The sequence below is a fragment of the Pseudorca crassidens genome, chromosome 1 (assembly GCF_039906515.1).
Source record: "Pseudorca crassidens isolate mPseCra1 chromosome 1, mPseCra1.hap1, whole genome shotgun sequence".
NCBI lineage: Eukaryota > Metazoa > Chordata > Mammalia > Artiodactyla > Delphinidae > Pseudorca > Pseudorca crassidens.
Genome location: NC_090296.1, coordinates 194091664 through 194111568, shown reverse-complemented (window position 1 = coordinate 194111568; position 19905 = coordinate 194091664). Strand labels below are relative to the sequence as shown.

General features: G+C 41.1%; 1 protein-coding gene across 1 annotated transcript in view; it reads right to left on the bottom strand.

Annotated features, from left to right (window-relative positions):
* TMEM236 (transmembrane protein 236) overlaps positions 1-18313 on the bottom strand; it is a 48350-nt gene extending 30037 nt beyond the window's left edge. The window contains exons 1-2 of the mRNA XM_067704487.1: positions 17649-18313; positions 6321-6393 (exon numbers count right to left, since the gene is read on the bottom strand). Of these exons, the coding sequence (XP_067560588.1) occupies positions 6321-6393; positions 17649-17905 (330 nt within the window). The 5' untranslated portion in view covers positions 17906-18313. The remainder of the gene's footprint in view (positions 1-6320; positions 6394-17648) is intronic.
* Between the last annotated feature and the right edge of the window lie 1592 nt (positions 18314-19905).

The following is a 19905-nucleotide window of genomic DNA, read 5'->3' as shown; positions in this document are numbered from 1 at the left end:
GAAGAGCTAACACCCATCCTTCTCAAACTCTTCCAAAATATAGCAGAGGGAGGAACACTCCCAAATGCCTTCTACGAGGCCACCATCACCTTGATACCAAAACCAGACAAGGATGTCACAAAGAAAGAAAACTACAGGCCAATATCATTGATGAACATAGATGCAAAAATCCTCAACAAAATACTAGCAGACAGAATCCTACAGCACATTAAAAGGATCATACACCATGATCAAGTGGGGTTTATTCCAGGAATGCAAGGATTCTTCAATATATGCAAATCTATCAATGTGATAAACCATATTAACAAATTGAAGGAGAAAACCATATGATCATCTCAATAGATGCAGAGAAAGCTTTTGACAAAATTCAACACCGATTTATGATAATAACCCTGCAGAAAGTAGGCATAGACGGAACTTTCCTCAACATAATAAAGGCCATATATGACAAACCCACAGCCAACATCATCCTCAATGGTGAAAAACTGAAAGCATTTCCACTAAGATCAGGAACAAGACAAGGCTGCCCACTCTCACCACTCTTATTCAACATAGTTATGGAAGTTTTAGCCACAGCAATCAGAGAACAAAAGGAAATAAAAGGAATCCAAATCGGAAAAGAAGAAGTAAAGCTGTCACTGTTTGCAGATGACATGATACTATACGTAGAGAATCCTAAAGATGCTACCAGAAAACTACTAGGGATAATCAATAAATTTGGTAAAGTAGCAGGATACAAAATTAATGCACAGAAATCTCTTGCATTCCTATACACTAATGATGAAAAATCTGAAAGTGAAATCAAGAAAACACTCCCATTTACCATTGCAACAAAAAGAATAAAATATCTAGGAATAAACCTACCTAAGGAGACAAAAGACCTGTACTCAGAAAATTATAAGACACTGATGAAAGAAATTAAAGATGATACAAATAGATGAAGAGATATACCGTGTTCTTGGATTGGAAGAATCAACATTGTGAAAATGACTCTACTACCCAAAGCAATCTATAGATTCAATGCAATCCCTATCAAATTACCAAAGGCATTTTTCACAGAAGTAGAACAAAAAATTTCACAATTTGTATGGAAACACAAAAGACCCCGAATATCCAAAGCAATCTTGAGAATGAAAAACGGAGCTGGAGGAATCAGGCTCCCTGACTTCAGACTACACTACAAAGCTACAGTAATCAAGACAGTATGGTACTGGCACAAAAACAGAAAGATCAATGGAACAGGATAGAAAGCCCAGAGATAAACCCACGCACATATAGTCACCTTATCTTTGATAAAGGAGGCAGGAATTTACAGTGGAGAAAGGACAGCCTCTTCAATAAGTGGTGCTGGGAAAACTGGACAGGTACATGTAAAAGTATGAGATTAGATCACTCCCTAACACCATACACAAAAATAAGCTCAAAATGGATTAAAGACCTAAATGTAAAGCCAGAAACTATCAAACTCTTAGAGGAAAACATAGGCAGAACACTCTATGACATAAATCACAGCAAGATCCTTTTTGACCCACCTCCTAGAGAAATGGAAATAAAAATAAACAAATGGGACAGAATGAAACTTCAAAGCTTTTGCACAGCAAAGGAAACCATAAAGAAGGCCAAAAGACAACCTTCAGAATGGGAGAAAATATTTGCAAGTGAAGCAACTGACGAAGGATTAATCTCCAAAATTTATAAGCAGCTCATGTAGCTCAATAACAAAAAAACAAACAACCAAATCCAAAAATGGGTAGAAGACCTAAATAGACATTTCTCCAAAGAAGATATACAGAGTGCCAACAAACACATGAAAGAATGCTCAACATCATTAATCATTAGAGAAATGCAAATCAAAACTACAATGAGATATCATCTCACACCAGTCAGAATGGCCATCATCAAAAAATCTAGAAATAATAAATGCTGGATAGGGTGTGGAGAAAAGGGAACCCTCTTGCACTGCTGATGGGAATGTGAATTGGTTCAGCCACTATGGAGAACAATATGGAGGTTTCTTAAAAAACTACAAATAGAACTACCATATGACCCAGCAATCCCACTACTGGGCATATACCGTGAGAAAACCAAAATTCAAAAAGAGTCATGTACCAAAATGTTCATTGCAGCTCTATTTACAATAGCCCAGAGATGGAAACAACCTAAGTGTCCATCATCGGATGAATGGATAAAGAAGATGTGGCACATATATACAATGGAATATTACTCAGCCATAAAAAGAAACGAAATTGAGCTATTTGTAATGATGTGGATAGACCTAGAGTCTGTCATACAGAGTGAAGTAAGTCAGAAAGAAAGACAAATACCATATGCTAACAGATATAAGGAATTTAAGAAAAAAAAATGTCACGAAGAACCTAGGGGTAAGACAGGAATAAAGACACAGACGTACTGGAGAACGGACTTGAGGATATGGGGAGGGGGAAGGGTGAGCTGTGACAAAGCGAGAGAGAGGCATGGACATATATACACTAACAAACGTAAGGTAGATAGCTAGTGGGAAGCAGCCGCATAGCACAGGGATATCAGCTCGGTGCTTGTGACCGCCTGGAGGGGTGGGATAAGGAGGGTGGGAGGGAGGGAGATGCAAGAGTGAAGAGATATGGGAACATATGTATATGTATAACTGATTCACTTTGTTATAAAGCAGAAACTAACACACCATTGTAAAGCAATTATACTCCAATAAAGATGTAAAAAAAATTTTTAAAATGAATATGAGGATACCAAGTGGAAGCACTTCTAGAAGAAAAAGAAGATAGGAATGTTTACTTTTCTGGATATAAAGAGCTATTATAAAGCTACAAGAATTAAGACAGTGTGGTGTTGGCACAGGAATAGAGAAGTAGGCGGTACAGAAAAGAAAGCTCAGAATAGACCAGGTATACCCACATCTGATTTATAACAAAGACAGCACTGCAAATAAATGTGGCAAAGACAGGCTTTTTCATAAATGGTACTCAGTTCATTAGATATTATTTGGGAAAAAACGCTTGATTCCCTACTGCAAAACATATACAAAAATTAGTTCCAGGTGGATTGTGAATCTAAAAGAGAGTGGCAAAATAATATAGCCTCCAAAGTATAATATAGGAGAGTATCTTCAGGACCTCAAGGTTCAGATTCACAATATGACAAAATCGTCTCAAACAAGTAACCAAAAGAACTATCCATAAAGAAAAGAAATTGGACTCTTAAAATTAAGAGCTTCTCTCTATCAAAAGATACCATTAAGAGTACGAAGTCACATGGGCTTCCCTGGTGGTGCAGTGGTTGGGAGTCCGCCTGCCGATGCCGCGGACGTGGGTTTGTGCCCCGGTGTGGGAGGATCCCACGTGTCGCGGGGTGGCTGGGCCCGTGAGCCATGGCCACTGGGCCTGCGCGTCTGGAGCCTGTGCTCCGCAACGGGAGAGGCCACAGCGGTGAGGGGCCCGCGTACCGCGAAAAAAAAAAAACGAGTACGAAGTCACAGAGTGAAAAGGTATTTGCAATACATATAATCAAAAAAGGGCTTGAAATCTGAATATACAAATAATTCTTCCAAATCAATTTTTAAAGATAAGCAAGACATTAGAAAAAATGGGCAAGATGAAAAATATGCTCAATCTCATTAATTATTGGGGAAATGCAATTGAAAACTACAATGCAATTCAAGAATATACTCACCAGAATGGTTAAAATAAAAAGACTTAAAATGCGAGTGCTGGTCTTCACTGGTGGTGCAGTGGCTGAGAGTCCGCCTGCCGATGCAGGGGACGCGGGTTCGTGCCCCGGTCCGGGAGGATCCCACATGCCGCAGAGCGGCTGGGCCCGTGAGCCATGGCCGCTGAGCCTGCGCGTCCGGAGCCTGCGCTCCGCAACGGGAGAGGCCACAACAGTGAGAGGCCGTGTACCGCAAAAAAAAAAAATGCAAGTGCTGCTGAGGATGAGGAACACGAAGACCGCTCGTTCTCTGCTGGTGGAAGTCTAAATTAGTATACTCTCTTTGAAGAACTGACACTGTCAGTTACATCTGAGTACTTGAACATCTTGTGACCCATCAGTTCTACTCCTACACATTTAACCAACTGACATGTTTGCACATGGGCACCAAGAGACATGTTCCAGGATATTCACAGCAGCAAAAACTGGAAACTGAAATGGCCATTAAGAGCAGAACTGATGATGTATACGTATAGCTGATTCACTTTGCTGGACAGCAGAACCTAACACAACATTGTAAAGAAACTATACTCCAATAAAAATTAACTTAAAAAATACAAAAACAACAAAAAAAATTTAACCACTCTTGTGGGTATGTAGTAGTATCACATTGTGATTTAGCTTACATTTTTCTGATGACCAATAATGTTCAGCATTTTTTTTTTTTTTTGTGGTACGCAGGCCTCTCACTGCTGTGGCCTCTCCCGTTGCGGAGCACAGGCTTCGGATGCGCAGGCTAAGTGGCCATGGGTCACAGGCCCAGCCGCTCCACGGCATGTGGGATCCTCCCGGACCGGGGCACGAACCTGTGTCCCCTGCATCGGCAGGCAGACTCTCAACCACTGCGCCACCAGGGAAGCCCTGTTCAGCATATTTTTATGTGCTTGTTTGCTATTTGTTGATCTTCTTTGTGAAATGCCTATTAAAATATTTTGCCCATTTAAAAACAAAGAGTAGAACTGATGAATAAAGTGTGATATATTCATAAAATGATGAATTCGTAAAATACTTTACGATAAATTCATAAAATGAAATGAAATATAGAAATGGAAATGAATGAACTACAGCTAAGCAGAAAAACATGAATGAATCATACTTTGGAATAAAAGGAGCCAGATACAAATTAGATAGATAGGTAGGTAGACAGATAATAGATAATTTGATTTCCCTTTATAAAACTTTCAAAAACAGATAAACTAACCTGTGGTACCTGTGGTATTAGGAGTTAAGATAGAAGTTACCTTTGGGATGGAGGGAAAGGTAGTCATTGGAAGTGGCTTTTAGGGCGTTGACAAAGTTTTATTTTTTGACCTGAGTAGTGTTTCTATGGGAGTTTGCTTTGTGGTATTCCATTAACATTGTGTATTTATGTTGTGTGAGCTTTTCTGTTTGTGTGTTAGATTTCAGTGAAAAATAAGAAAAAAGGAAAGAAAAATATCCAACAGCGGGTGAGACATAACGGGAAAGAATCCCCAAAAGAGCAACTAAACTGTAGATAGAGCATCATCTGTGATAGTGGTGTTCCTTGAAAGTGTTGTACACTGAATTTTCAAAGCTCTTGGGAACCTCCCAAGTGCTTTACAAGGTCTTTGGGGAGGAAGGAGAAAATGATAAATCTAGATTAAAATATTTGTGTGTTGCAATTTGATGCAAAGTCCATCTGTATGGCCTTCTGAGGTTATTCTGTGTGTTCATGTATTGTCCTAATGCTACATGTAGGACATCTCCCAACAGTCATGTAATTTCTAATGATGTCATCCACTACCTGGTACTCACCTCTCTCACAGAACTGATCATACCTATTCTAGCTGCCTGTTTATTTTTCTCTCTACTGTCAATAAAAAATTACTGAAGGCCAGAGACTGTCAAATTTTCTAAGTGCTCTATCCTCAGTTTCTAACACAGTACCTGGCATGTAATAAGCACTTAATGACTACCTGCTCAGCATGTAAATGAAAATCTTATAAATAAATTTTTAAAAAATGAAATCTTTCACAGCACCTTGAAAATTAATAAGATTAGCAGGGCATTCTGCTTTGAACTCTCTGGGTAATAGAGTCCTCACAGGCTGAAAGTTCTGCCTATAGTATTCCTGCCCTGCAGATATCCATTCATCAGAGTCCCTTTGTAGCTGCATTTATTGAAACATAAACTCAAATTTATTTTCAAATAAACATCGTGTACAAATTATTTGTCAATGGAATCTTATCAAAGCTTTAGCATGTGAGTGGTTGTTCCCTTGGATATTGATTGGATATTCCATTTAGAACCAAGGACACTCATGAAAAACATCAGGTTAGAAGAAACACATGTGGATGTACTCTCAAATTCCTTGCTTTTTTATTATTTTCAAATAACTTTCCTTTCTCACACATACAAACACAGAAGCAATTTTTCTAATTGGCTGCTATACTTTCCTCCACAATCACAGAGGTAACAATGATCTTAGTACCTTAAATATATATATTGCAACTTAGAATAAGACCGGAGATAATAAACTTCAAGAAATTTGTTTGGGCACACCACTCTATGAAATTTTAATAACAGGGGACATTTTAAAAACTCAAAATCTTGCAGGACAAGAAATCAAAATTCCATACCTTGGTCACTGCTATAGAGAAGCTGAAGCTGGGAAGTGTGGTGAGGATTACACACATCATCATAACAGGTCTCCTAGCAAAGGAGAAAAAATAAGCAAAAGCAATAATGTACAAGATCAACAGTTCCTGTTACATTTTGCCAATTTTGCAGTTCCTGTTCCATTCATCTATAGTTTTTCTAAGAAGCTACTACTTCCCTATTTCCATTTCCCAAATGTTTGAGTATGGCAAAGGGGAACACAAACAAAAGCCGGAATGCTTTTCTAGAACAAAGGGGTGAGAGGTTTCCAAATAATTAGCAAACCATCGACTGCTAAAAGCATCACAGTACAGGGCAAATGACATTCAATATTTTCAAAATTCATTCATTAGAATCCTGCCCAAGAGTTCAGGGTCTGGCGACCAACTGAAAAAAAGAACAGCATGACCTTCTCAAGTGATACTATACCCCATGTTGTAAAACTGATTTTTCAAACAATATATTTAGAAACAATATACTGTTGGATAGTTAAAGACGACTTAGAGTGAAAACACCTGTATTTTTTTACGTGAACCACCCCCCCCCCAAAAAAATCATATAGACATAAAAATCACATAGTTTTTAAATTTGTTTTTGGACCACTTTTTAAGCCTTGCATGATCAAGCAAACAAATAGCTATTGAGATATAATATATAATAGTCTATCATGACAGAGAGAATTAAAATGTATATTTAACATCACTAATTTATGGGAAGATAAAATATACTCAGAGGTTTTCTATAGTGAAATATTTACCCCCTCTTTCCTAAGTTAAATACGTATTATATGAATTACATATATAGGATAGTATGTGTTTAAGTTCAAAAAGTATTGTTGGAGTCTTACAAATGACTAAGAATTCTTCTTGGTCCCACCATTTCACTCTACCCCAGTCCCATCCTAGATGTTCTAGGTATAGACATAAGATAGGGCATTGGGTAGCCCATCTCTCATAGCCAGACTCAGTACAACCTGCTAAAACCAGAAGTAAGATGGAATTTTAAATCCTCTTCTCAGCTTGACCTCTAAAAAATAAGAGTGCCCCAGGGATTATTCCTGCACCCCTTATTTATCTATATTATCTCCCCTGATGATCTCAGCCAATCCCATCGCTTTAAACACCACCCACTTGCCCATGACTCACAAACAGATTATAGTATATATACACTGGCCTCTATCCTGAGCTCTGGACTTGGACACCCAACTATCTATTTGGCACCTCCACTCAGATGTCTAATCTAATAGGCAACTCAAAATTAACATGCCTAAAAAAGAACCCATACTCATGCCAATCATCATCAAATGCTGTCTGATGATTTAATGCCAAAATGTATTTTGAATCAACCTCTGCTAACACCGTGGTTCTCTATCATATCTCATCTGCAGTGTTTCGTAACCAGTTTCCTGTTAGTGTCCCTCTTCTTGCCTAGCAATATTTTCTCCGTAGAGCAAACGTCTGATTCTTCAAATGTAAAACACCTCTTGTTACTACCCTGCTCAAAAATCACCAAAGCTGGGAGGAGTGGGGAATGGGGAGTTACTGTTTAATGGCTACAGAGGTTCAGTTTTGCCAGATGAAGAGGGTTCTGTGGATAGATGGTGGCGATGGTAGCACACCAATGTGCATGTACTTAATGCCAATGAGCTGTGCACTTGAAAATGGTTAAGATGGTAAATTTTATGCTAGGTGTATTTTACCACAAAATACACTCATTTGTATATTTTAGAGATTCTAAAAATATTTTCAATGTATGACTAATGTAATTAGAATAAAATTGAAACCTATCACTGTTGCCTAAGTGTTCTACGTGATGTGGTTTCTCTTATTTCTCCTACTCTCTTCACTTAGAATGACCTGCCTCTTCCCCACCATCCACTTAATCCTGCCATACTAGCACCCTGGTTATTCTGTGGTCACACCAAGCTTGCCCCACCTTCGAGGCTTACACTGGCTCTTCCTTTTTGCCAGGGTGTCTCTAGATCGTAGACCTAAATCTAGATCATAATCTTCCATGTCTGGCTCCTGTGTGCCTATCCCCAAGGTAAGTTCCATGGGACTATGTACCTTATCTGAATTGTTCATTACTTTAGCTCCAGCATTTAGAACAATGTTTCTAAATCTTTTTTGTACAATAAACTTCCTGGGAATCTGCTAAATCCTATGGACCCTTCTCAGAATAGAATTTTTAAATGCACAAAATACATAGACTACAAAACAAAGCAATTATATTGAAATACAGTTATCTGGGCTTCCCTGGTGGCGCAGTGGTTGAGAGTCCGCCTGCCGATGCAGGGAACACGGGTTCGTGCCCCGGTCCGGGAAGATCCCACATGCCGCGGAGCGGCTGGGCCCGTGAGCCGTGGCCGCTGAGCCTGTGCGTCCGGAGACTGTGCTCCGCAACAGGAGAGGCCGCAACAGCGAGAGGCCCGTGTACCACAAAATAAAAAAAAAAAAAAGTAATACAGTTATCCACATTCTTTTAAAATTTTGAGTTAGTAATATATACACTTATCTAAGAATACAGTGTCTTCTAATTTTCTTTGGAGCATTCAAGATCTAGTGGAAACTGTAGTCTCTCATAATTTCAAGGTAGTGAAGATCATAAACCGTAATCTGAAGTATCTGCAACAATTGTAATGTGATATGAAAAAAAATCTATGTAATAAAATTACAGGTCCTGCTAATACTACTCTGGTTTGTTACCAACATTCATAATGGAAAGAAATGCCATCTTTCAATCAGAGGTTATCGAAAATAGAGATGTAACTTGTTTCTCATCCAAGTTCAAGAACCCCATAACCCTGGAGAATATCTGGCACAGAGTAGGAATTCAATAAATGCTAAATGAATGAACAGACTAGTTAATAAGTGAATACTAATCCAAATCTGTGTTTTATTTAAGCAGAAATAATGATAACCTGTATTTGAAAATCTTGACTTACTGCTAACGTATGCTTCTAATTTATTAATGAGTGGTATGGGTTAAATTGTGTCCTCCCTAAAAGACATGCTGAAGTTCCAACCCCCAGGACCTCAGAATGTAACCTTATTTGGAAATAGGGTCTTTACAGAGGTAATAAGTTAAAATGAGGTCATTAGGGCAGGCCCCCATCCAAAAAGACCAGTGGCCTTATGTAAAAGGAAATTTGGAGACAGATATGTACAGAAGGAAGATTACATGAAGAAACACAGGAAGACACCATATGAAGATGAAGACAGAAATCAGGGTGATGCATCTATATAAGCCAAGGAATGCCGAACATTGCCAGCAGACCATCAGAAGCTAGAAGAGAGACTTCCCTGGTGGCACAGTGGATAAGAATCCGCCTGCCAATGCAGGAGATACGTACTCAATCGCTGGTCCAGGAAGATCCCACATGCTGTGGAGCAACTAAGCCTGTGCACCACAACTACTGAGCCTGCATGCTGCAACTACTGAAGCCCACGTGCCTAGAGCCCATGCTCTGCAACAAGAGAAGCCACCACAGTGAGAAACCCGCGCACTGCAATGAAGAGTAGTCCCCTCTCACCGCAACTAGAGAAAGCCCGCACACAGCAGCAAAGACCCAACATGGCCAAAAATAAATTTTTAAAAAAATGTTAAAAAAAAAAAAAAAAAGAAGAAGCTAGAAGAGAGGCTTGGACTGGATTCTCCCTCATAGCCCTCAGAAGGAACCAAGCCTTCCAACGCTTTAATCTCGAACTTCTAGCTTCCAGAACTGTGACACAATAAATTTCTGTTGTTTAAACCACCCAGTTAGAAGTACTTTGTTATGACAGTCTTAGGAAACTAACACAGATTTTGCTATAGGGAAGTGAGATACTGCTGTAACAAATACCCAAAATGTGGAAGTGGCTTTGGAATTCGGTAATGGATAGTCTGGAAGAGTCTGAAGATGCAGGACAGAAAAAGGCTAGTTTATCCAGAAGAGAATGTTAGTGGAAATATGGAAGTTAAAGGAGATTCTGGGGAGAGCTCAGAAAGAGGAGAGCTGTACAGAAAGTCTCTACTGTTCTAGAGAATACATATACTATTATGAACAGAATGTTGCTAAAAACATGAATATTAAAAGTCCTTTTGGTGAGATCTCCGACAGAAATGAAGACTGTGTTACTGGAAACTGGAAGAGCGGTGATCCTTTTTATACAGTGACAGAGAACTTGGCTGAAATGTGTTCTGTTGAGTATAAAGGAGAACTTGTAAGCAATGAGCTCAGACACTTAGCTAAGGGGATTTCTAAGCAAAGTGTTGAAGGCACTGCCTGGTTTCTCCTTGTTGACTAGAGTAAAATGCAAGAGGAGAGAGAGAAATTGAAGAAGGAATTGTTAAACAAAAAAAAGCCCAGTCTTGAAGATTCAGAAAATTCTCACCCTATCCATATTGCAAAAGATACAAAAAATGAGACAGCATGTTCTGGAGACAACAGTAAGGGTGTGGCTTGTGAATCCAATCAACCATCTCAGCAGAAACCCTGACAGCTTGCACTGAAGGGGGACAGAGATGGGACAAAATGAAGAAAGGCTGTGAGACTTCTGGGTACGATCGGCAGGAAACAGGCTAAAACAGAGCTATATGGATGCAAATATGTACTATCCTTCAAGAAAAGGGAAGAAGGACTCTGATGATGCTGCAGAGGCCAGGGAAGCTGCCGCTGCCACCACAGGCCCAGGGGTTCCCTCCTCAGATCCAGAGAGCAGGGCTGCTGCCCAAGGCCCAGAGGGTGGAGCCTTCACCTTGATGAGCCCAGAGGACAGTGTCCAGACACAGAGGTTTATTGTCAAGTCTTAAAACTTAGAACTGTTGGCTAAAACCAATATACAGGCAGACCTTGTTTTGCCACGTTTCACGTTATTGTGCTCTGTAATAAATTGAAGGTGTGTGGTATCAATGAGACCACACTCAGACATTAACAAGCCAACCAGCATCCCAAGGAGGCATCCCAAAGAGTAAAAGGTCCAAAAATCATAAGACAAGAAATATTGATGGAGCCTGGACACTGGAGAAGATGTCAGTGAGCTCAGAGAAAAGGTCACCCCTAGAAACACAACGTGGGGAGTCGTCACTGTACAAGGGACAGTTTATGAGAGCCGATGAGAGTGCTCGAAAAGCAATAAAAAGGGGTATATGTATACATATAGCTGATTCACTTTGCTGTACGCCTGAAACTAACACAACACTGTACATCAACTAGAGTCCCATACAATTTTTTTAAAAAGAGAAAGAAATGTGCTCATGTTACTGAGAGTGACCATTATATGGGGCTAATTAATTGCCTGTAGCCATGCTAGTGTAATTTCATAACAACGACAGTACTCTGAAATTGGCAAGTGTCAAATCACTGAAAATTGATTGATGAGGCCAAATTTTTCTATGCAAGTTGAAGTATGCAACTTCCGAATTAAAATGTTTGACACATCTTGGGGGGTGAGGGGTAGAGGGTGGGGGGGTGATGAACTGGGAGAATTGGATTGACATATATACACGAATATGTATAAAATAGATAACTAATAAGAACCTGCTGTATAGCACAGGGAACTCCACTTTGCTGTATAGTAGAAACTAACACAACATTGTAAAACAACTATACCCCAATTTAAAAAAATTCAAAGAAATATTCAAAAAAAATAAATAAAATACTTGATGCATCTTATAAAAAAAAAAAAAGGAAAAGCAATAAAAAGCGGGAATCAGGGGGCGATGGGTAGAGCTCCTGGCCATGGCCAAATTCACTGGCATATAAAGGGGGCAGAGGATGTGACATGTACAAGGAAGATTGGAAGGAAGCTACATGGTGGCAGAGTTTATTTCAATACAAGGAAATAAGGAAGGCTCTTCTTATAATCAGAGACACAAAAAGTCGTAAATTCCCTTTAAAATCAGAGGCAGACTGTCTTGTGAGAAATAGTGCCCTAGATGAATGCTATGGTGCCTTCCAGCTTCAGAATGATGCCAACACTGAATTCTACAAGCAAGGGAAAGCGTAGAGTTTTAAAGGTGGAACTGACATGCAGACACCATTTTTCAAGCAGATTATGACTCTGTCAACAGGACTGGGAGGGAATGAGGGGGACAGAGAGGCCCAAGGCAAGGACAGCAGCTGGTGAAGGCTGCCAGAGCCGCAGCAGGTTAACAAAATGCTCTTCGTGCCTCCTTTTGAACACAAGCGACCAGAACAAGGGATCTGACGCTGGACCTGAACAGGTGAAAAGTTGGGGAACTAGGCCAGAACCTCAAGTGCACACCTCCCTGGAAATTAGCGCCTGACTGGGGAGAGGAAAACAGCCACGGAGAGCAAGGTCCTGAATGAAAGAGAAAGAGATGAAAGAGAAAGAACTCATGGAATCTGGCGACATTGCATATGCAGCAGAGAAAAGCAAAAGTGAATCCACTCACGCCGCTTTACTGGAGATTGTGGGACAAGCAGAGAAAGCCTGTAATCAAGGAGGAGAAAATGATCAGTCCTGAGTGTTTCAGAAGATGACAGACAGACTGAAAGAAAGGGGATGCTCTGGGAAGAGGTAACTGTTAAGCACCAGGGTTTAGCTCGTGGTAACTCACCGATGACCTTCTCAGAGGTGCTGAAAAGAGCGAGCTCTCCCTCCTCGGGTTAGCCTGTCACTCGTGTGTGTTACTGTGGACCATTTACGGGCTCAGACCCCAGACACCCTGGGGTTGGGCTTGGCTCCCTACTCACTGGCTCGGTGGTCTTTTAACCTCCGTGCCCCAATTTCCTCACTTGTTAAATGGGCACTGTAAGCTTTCTTCAAAAATCTTCGAGAATTAACTAAAGTCATACAGGCGATGTGTTTACAACGCTGCTTGGTACACAGTAATTGTTCAGCCAATATTTTCTCTTATTTTACTATGATGACAGCTATAACTATTCCTGCTGCTACCACCACTGCCACCTGAAACAAATCGACAGCAAATCTGGGGGCATATGTTAAGGATGTAAACAAGGTAAAATGTTCCAAAATGTTGGAGTCTTTCTAACTTAGCACCGTCCAGGATAGCCCTGACTTCCACAGCAGTCTGGGAATCCCCAAAAGTCCTCCAGGATTATTCTGCCCCAAGGTACCCTGTCTGAGGAAATCTGCTTCAGTTTCCGGCTAGTTTGTCAATGTTTTCACCTATTCACTGATATCCCGGGCAAAGATTCCTCTTATTTACTGGGATATAAAATTTGGTGTGGATATAAATAGCTTTTCTTCGTTCCTCAAACCAGCTCCCTAGTCTTTGATAAATTATGACAGGCAACCCTAAAAAGGAACAATCATTCCAAAAGAATGAGGAAGTGTTTAACAAGAATAAAGGAAAGAACACCAGATAAAAGTTCAGACTACTTTTGGTTTAGTGTGTGTCTTAAGCTCTCTGACATTGTTTCCTGCCTTATAAAATGGCAATTATATCCATTCCCTCAACTTTACAACACAGGCATGCAGGTCAAGTGAGAAAATCAAAAATAAAACACACACTGTAGAGAACAGACTTGTGGTTGCCGAGAGGGAGATGGGGGAGGGTAAGGGATGGACTGGGAGTTTGGGATGAGCAGATGCAAACTATCACATACAGAATGGACAAACAATGTGGTCCTACTGTATAGCACAGGGAACTATATTCGGTATCCTGAGATAAACCATAATGGAAAAGAATATTAAAAAATGTATATATATGTATAACTGAATTACTTTGCCATGTGGCAGAAATTAACACACATGATAAGTCAACTATACTTCAATTTAAAAAAAATAAAAAATAAATAAAAGTATGTTATGTATATATGCAAAATACTTTATAAGATATTCATGATACCACTTTATTGACACTCATTACTCTCAAAGGATAAAAGAGACCTACAAGATTCTCCAGATATGCAGAGTATCACTTATAACATAGAATTTTCTTCAGTTTTATCACTTTTATCATTACTTCTACTGCTTCTCAGAGTCATTCTGAGGATTACCCCAGATCATGTTTTCAATGGAAACATGATTCAGTCTGAGGTCACAACACTAATATTCACTGGGTTCTTACTATGTGCCAGGCACTGTGCTCAGAACTTTACATGCATAATCTTATTCAGTTTCTTAAAACAACCCAATAAAGAAACTAGGTCGTCCCTGTTCTGCTCATGAGAAAACTAAAATTTAAAGAATTTAAAGAACTCACACACGGTCTCCCAATCAGAGTCAATGCTGGGATTTGAACTCAGGTCTGCAACCCTCAGCCATATTGTCAGGGCTTCACTAGCTGGCTGACTCACTCTCTCCTGAATACCAGCCTCACAGGGCCCATGACGCCAACGTGGACATACAGAGAGGTTCTCAAATAGGCCCATCGACAGTGTATCTGTGAATGCTAAGAATCTGTGAAATCTCACATAAACAACTATTTAAGTATTCTTCAAAAATAATTCATACTTTCAATCCCTACTTTCTATAGTAGCAATAATGTTTGCATCATCTTCATCTAGGAATCGGGTTATATGACACACGCACGCTATGTTACCACATATATTAAAATATCCTATACTCGTTTTTGGGACCCATATATAACATCCAAATATACATCTTTAGGGGAAACGTATCCTAATGACACTAGAAGAATTGCATTTTTCTTGAAACACACTTTGCATTCAAAGTCAGAAAAAATACAGGAGAAGTTGCGTAAGTTAGAAGAAACAGCACACGATAAGATCAGTGTGGGCTCACCAGTCCCAGCTCCACCAGTTATAAGCTTTGTCACTAGACAAAGTTAATCACATGTTCAAGTTTCCGTTTCTTCATCTATAAAAGAAGAATACTAGTGCATACCTACTAGGTTGTCATAAAGTTTAACTTTAATGGCACGGAATGTGTAAGGCTCCTAGACTAGTACTCAGTAACAGTTTCTTCTTTTCTAGGCCAGTAAGAGATAATAATGGCTCATAAAAGAGGTCATGAGGGAACAGTTTCACTGAAATCATAGATAACCTGTCCTCTATCTAAAACTATTTAGAACACTCATGGCCGGTCACACCCACAAATAGAAGAAAAAGACTGGAAGAGTATTTCCCAAAAGAAATCACTGGAAGATGTAATTGTTGTGACAGCCGAAGACAACTTAGCACAAGGGGAGTAGCTGGACCAGATGTACAGACAAAAACAGCAAACAAACACAAACACAAACACTAGGGGGTAGAAATGAAAGACTACTTCTCTTCCTTACTTTCAATTGTCCCCAGAGACTGGGACCTCATCCTTCAAAGAAGCAGTTTCGGGTAGTGGTCAGAAGTACCAATTACAGAATCAGATGGACCTAGGTCCAAAGTATAGTCCTTTCACTCACTTGTCAATTGACCGGGTAAGTTTCTTAACCTCTCTAATCATCAGTTTCGTCTTGGAAATAATAATGATAAGCTCATAAAATATATATACTTCACAAGGTGGTATGGGATGAAATGAAATTCATACATAAATTTTATAGTACATAATAAGTGATCAGTAAAGAAGCAATTATAGCTTAATGACAATAACAATAATATTATATTAATAATAGTAAGCAACATGGGAAGGTTTGCTGCCTGAATGATATTCAGACCTAAGGTCCTAGGGATTGAGCCAATGTAAAAAAACCCAAAGAGCACCTTCCTGGGCGTGACCAGCTTGCCACTGGTTTACTCCTGTACTCATTTACACATTCCCCAGCCTGGCCAGGAGTCTTCAACAGTTGAAGCCACTCCTAGTGGGTGTGAGGGGTGGAGGGCCCAGCTCAGCTTCAGACCCACCCCTTAGTTGATGCTGAGGATTTGGGTCAAGTGTTGGAAAACACCTAAACCCCATTGATGCCAACCACGTGATCTATTTTCAGAAACCTCACAGGAGCTCTGCCCGCGGGGCACTGAGTCCCCTGGTGATTTGGGGGTTGACACCGAGTGTCGGTACCTGAAGAGCCCTTCCTGCGCCCCACGCTTCATGCCTCCCCCGCCACACCCTTGCCACAGGATTTCTCGCTATACTGCTGTGTCTATTACTTTTACATTTCTGCCTTTGCTTGGGTTAAAATTCCCGACTCCTCGCTTTTCAAATGTGTTCTATGTTGTCCAACTTTGTTTTCTTGGCCACACCGTGTGGCTTGCGGAATCTCAGTTCCCTGACCACGGATCAAACCCAGGCCCCCCAGTGGAAGCACAGAGTCCTAACCACCGAATCGCCAGGGAAGTCCCTATGTTGTTCAACTTTAAAAGATCAGTATGGGGACTTCCCTGGTGGCGCAGTGGTTAAGAATCCTCCTGTCAATGCAGGGGACATATGTTCGAGCCCTGGTCCGGGAAGATACCACATGCCACGGAGCAACTAAGCCCGTGTGCCACAACTACTGGGCCTGCGCTCTAGAGCCCGTGAGCCACAACTACTGAGCCCATGTGCCACAATTACTGAAGCCCATGCACCTAGAGCCTGTGCTCTGCAACAAGAGAAGCCACCGCAATGAGAAGCCCGCACACCGCAACGAAGAGTAGCCCCCGCTCGCTGCAACTAGAGAAAGCCTGAGCGCAGCAACGAAGACCCAATGCAGCCAAAAAAAAAAAAAAAAAACGAAAGATAAGTATGAAAGAAAAATTTAACTTATCAAAGAAATCCCAGATGACAAGAACCAGATCTGAAGATTTAAAAGGAAAAATATATGAGGATCAGAAATTATATGTTCTCATTACCTTTACATGGATCAATACAGTCATTAGTTAAACTGAGTTCAATCCATATTAAACCTTGATTTATTTAAAATATTTGTGTTATTATTTGAATTACTTACCCCTCCCCTCACCAAGGTAATAGAATTTACCAACATAGCAAATTATTTAAAATCTAAGTAAAGGAACCAATTTGCTTAAAAATCTCAGTTGGTTAATGCTCAAAGGACGCCTTAGAGCTACAAAATAATGCAATATAAACATTTTAACAGACATTACTTTCAGTTTTACACAAAAGAAAAAATTCTATATTAGAACCTTACAGTTATGATTTCTGTAAATTAACTGTGAAAACTTCGTGCAGTTTTGTGTACAGAGGAATTAGTACAACAATTACTACTCAGAGTATCAGAGATTCATGCTAGCTCTTAGGAACACATGTCAGTAAAAAATGACCCGATAAAAAAATATAGAAGATACCATAATAGGAACACATTTATATAAACAGTGATTATTACCTCTCCTTCATCTCCCATTATGTACCTGTGTGCTACACTAACATCCTTACCCAGAGTACATGAGAAAATCTCTTTGAAAGCATCCCAGGGGTTCCCTGCTAAAGAATTCTGTTACTTACCATCCTTTGAGTTTTTGGTAAAGATGACGTTTCCTGTACAAGAGAACTTTCACGGGAACCCAAATCAAAAGAGTCACTGAAGATACATAGGCGATGGAACAGGAAACAATCAGCCAATAATGCGCTTTGCCAGGTGTACCCGTTGTGCTTTGATAGGCATCGGCAAACTGTTCCATTATCACCAGCGTGGGGACAGAGAAGGCAGCAAGCTCAAGGAGCTCAAAGAACAGCAGCTTCATCAGTCTCCTCGAAGCCATCCTGGAAGGGCGAGCACCTGGGGACCAGACGCTCCCACTCTGACCAGAAGCGGCATATGGACACACAGACACTGAACTGGGATCAAGTTCCTTGTACTCGAATCACTAACCAGTGACTTTTTATTCTTTTATTGACCCTCATATGGTTCAGTGATCTTCCAACTTAACAACCGAGGTCTCTTAAAGAAACAGAGCAGTTGTGGAAGTGATCACTTAATGTGTTTGCACATCCGTTACTACAAGTCAAATGAATTTCAGAATATGCTTTGGAGCATCGGTAAAAGCGGGGTCTTTTAATGTAGTCTTTATTGTGAATTTGAGCACAGAAAAACATTTATGTAATATTTAACACTTGTTAAGTAGAACCATTGCAATAATATAATTTTAGAGTTAAAGGGGAAGAAGAGACATAATCCAATTCCCTATTTTTTTTTTTTTTTTTTGCGGTACGCGGGCCTCTCACTGCTGTGGCCTCTCCCGTTGCGGAGCACAGGCTCTGGACGCGCAGGCCCAGCGGCCATGGCTCACGGGCCCAGCCGCTCCGCGGCATGTGGGATCCTCCCGGACCGGGGCATGAACCCGTGTCCCCTGCATCGGCAGGCGGACCCTCAACCACCGCGCCACCAGGGAAGCCCCCAATCCCCTATTTTTATATCTAAGCAAATTCAGGCAAAGAGAAAAACCCAAAATCTGAGTCTTCATCTAGGAGAATGACCCCTCATTTTTCTTCCAAGTGCTTGAAAAGGGAGTTTGGATTCACTTTGCCAGTCTCCTAACAAGACTTCTTCCTGGTACTTGAAATATTTGTTTGTTCTTGCACATTGATTGCTATGCAACACAGACCAGCATTATTTTTATTTTGCGGGTCAGGAAGCTAACATGGCGATACGAGGAACTGGTTGTCAGGACCGACACATGCAGAGTTATCTATATCTAGTCCAAAAGCAAATATCAAATATTTAAAAGACAACAGTGGTCCCCATGAATATCCCTCCTTTGCAAACCGCTTTGGAACAGCTGTGATGAGCACTCTGCTGGGTGTGGGGTGCAACAGTGAATGAGGGACAAAGGTTCCTGCCTTGAAAACGCTCACAATCCATGGAGGAAACAAACCTACGGCAACAAAAAATTAACTGAGGTCAGAAGTATAGCCTAAATGCCATGGTACCCCAGAGAACTCCCTCTCTGGGCTGTGGGAAGGGGAGGGAAAGATGATGATGAGGCCCGAAGGTGTGGGTGTTGGGGTGTCAGTGACATTTCAGGCAGGCAAAGAAGCAAGGAGGGAGGAATGGTGGTGAGTCCGGTGTGTATGGCAGGACCCAAGGGAAAGTGATGCTAGAAAAATCGTCTGGGGTCAGAACGTCCACGTCCCATGGAGGATTTGGGGCGTGTGTGTGTGCGTGTGTGCACATGTGTGTGTCTGTGTCAAAAAGCATTTTCTGAACAGAGGAGTCACTTGAACACCTGGAAAGGAGGGATGGTGCTGATGTGAAGGGAGGGCAGGAATGGTATTAACCTAGAGACAGGGAAGCCACCTGGGCGCCACAGAGGAGCCTGATACAGCAAGTGCAGGAGCGACGAGGAGAGTCCGGCACCCACACATGCTGACCCAACCCCTCCTACCTGCTGGCTTTGTGTCAGATGCCACCCCACCTCACCACCCGACCCCCGCGTGCATTTCTCTCAGCTTCTCTCCCCCAAGGCCCTTCGCAGAAGGGACCCCGGGGCTGCCTGGCTCTCAGGATGCACCCAGGATTCTGGGGGTGGCCCCGAGGAGTCACACCTCCTGCCCTCCCACTGCAGGGTAATCAGACAGGTGGCTCCTCCAGCGGTCAAGGTCAAGGTCCTCTTTGACCTCGAATCCACTGACGTGGAGCAGAAGCCCTCACAAATGAAAGAAGAGACTTGGAAGGACAGCAAGAATACGAAAGGATGGGGCAGAAAACCATCTGAGCAGCGGTTCTGCCAAGGCAACTATTTCTAATAGCATGCCATTGACA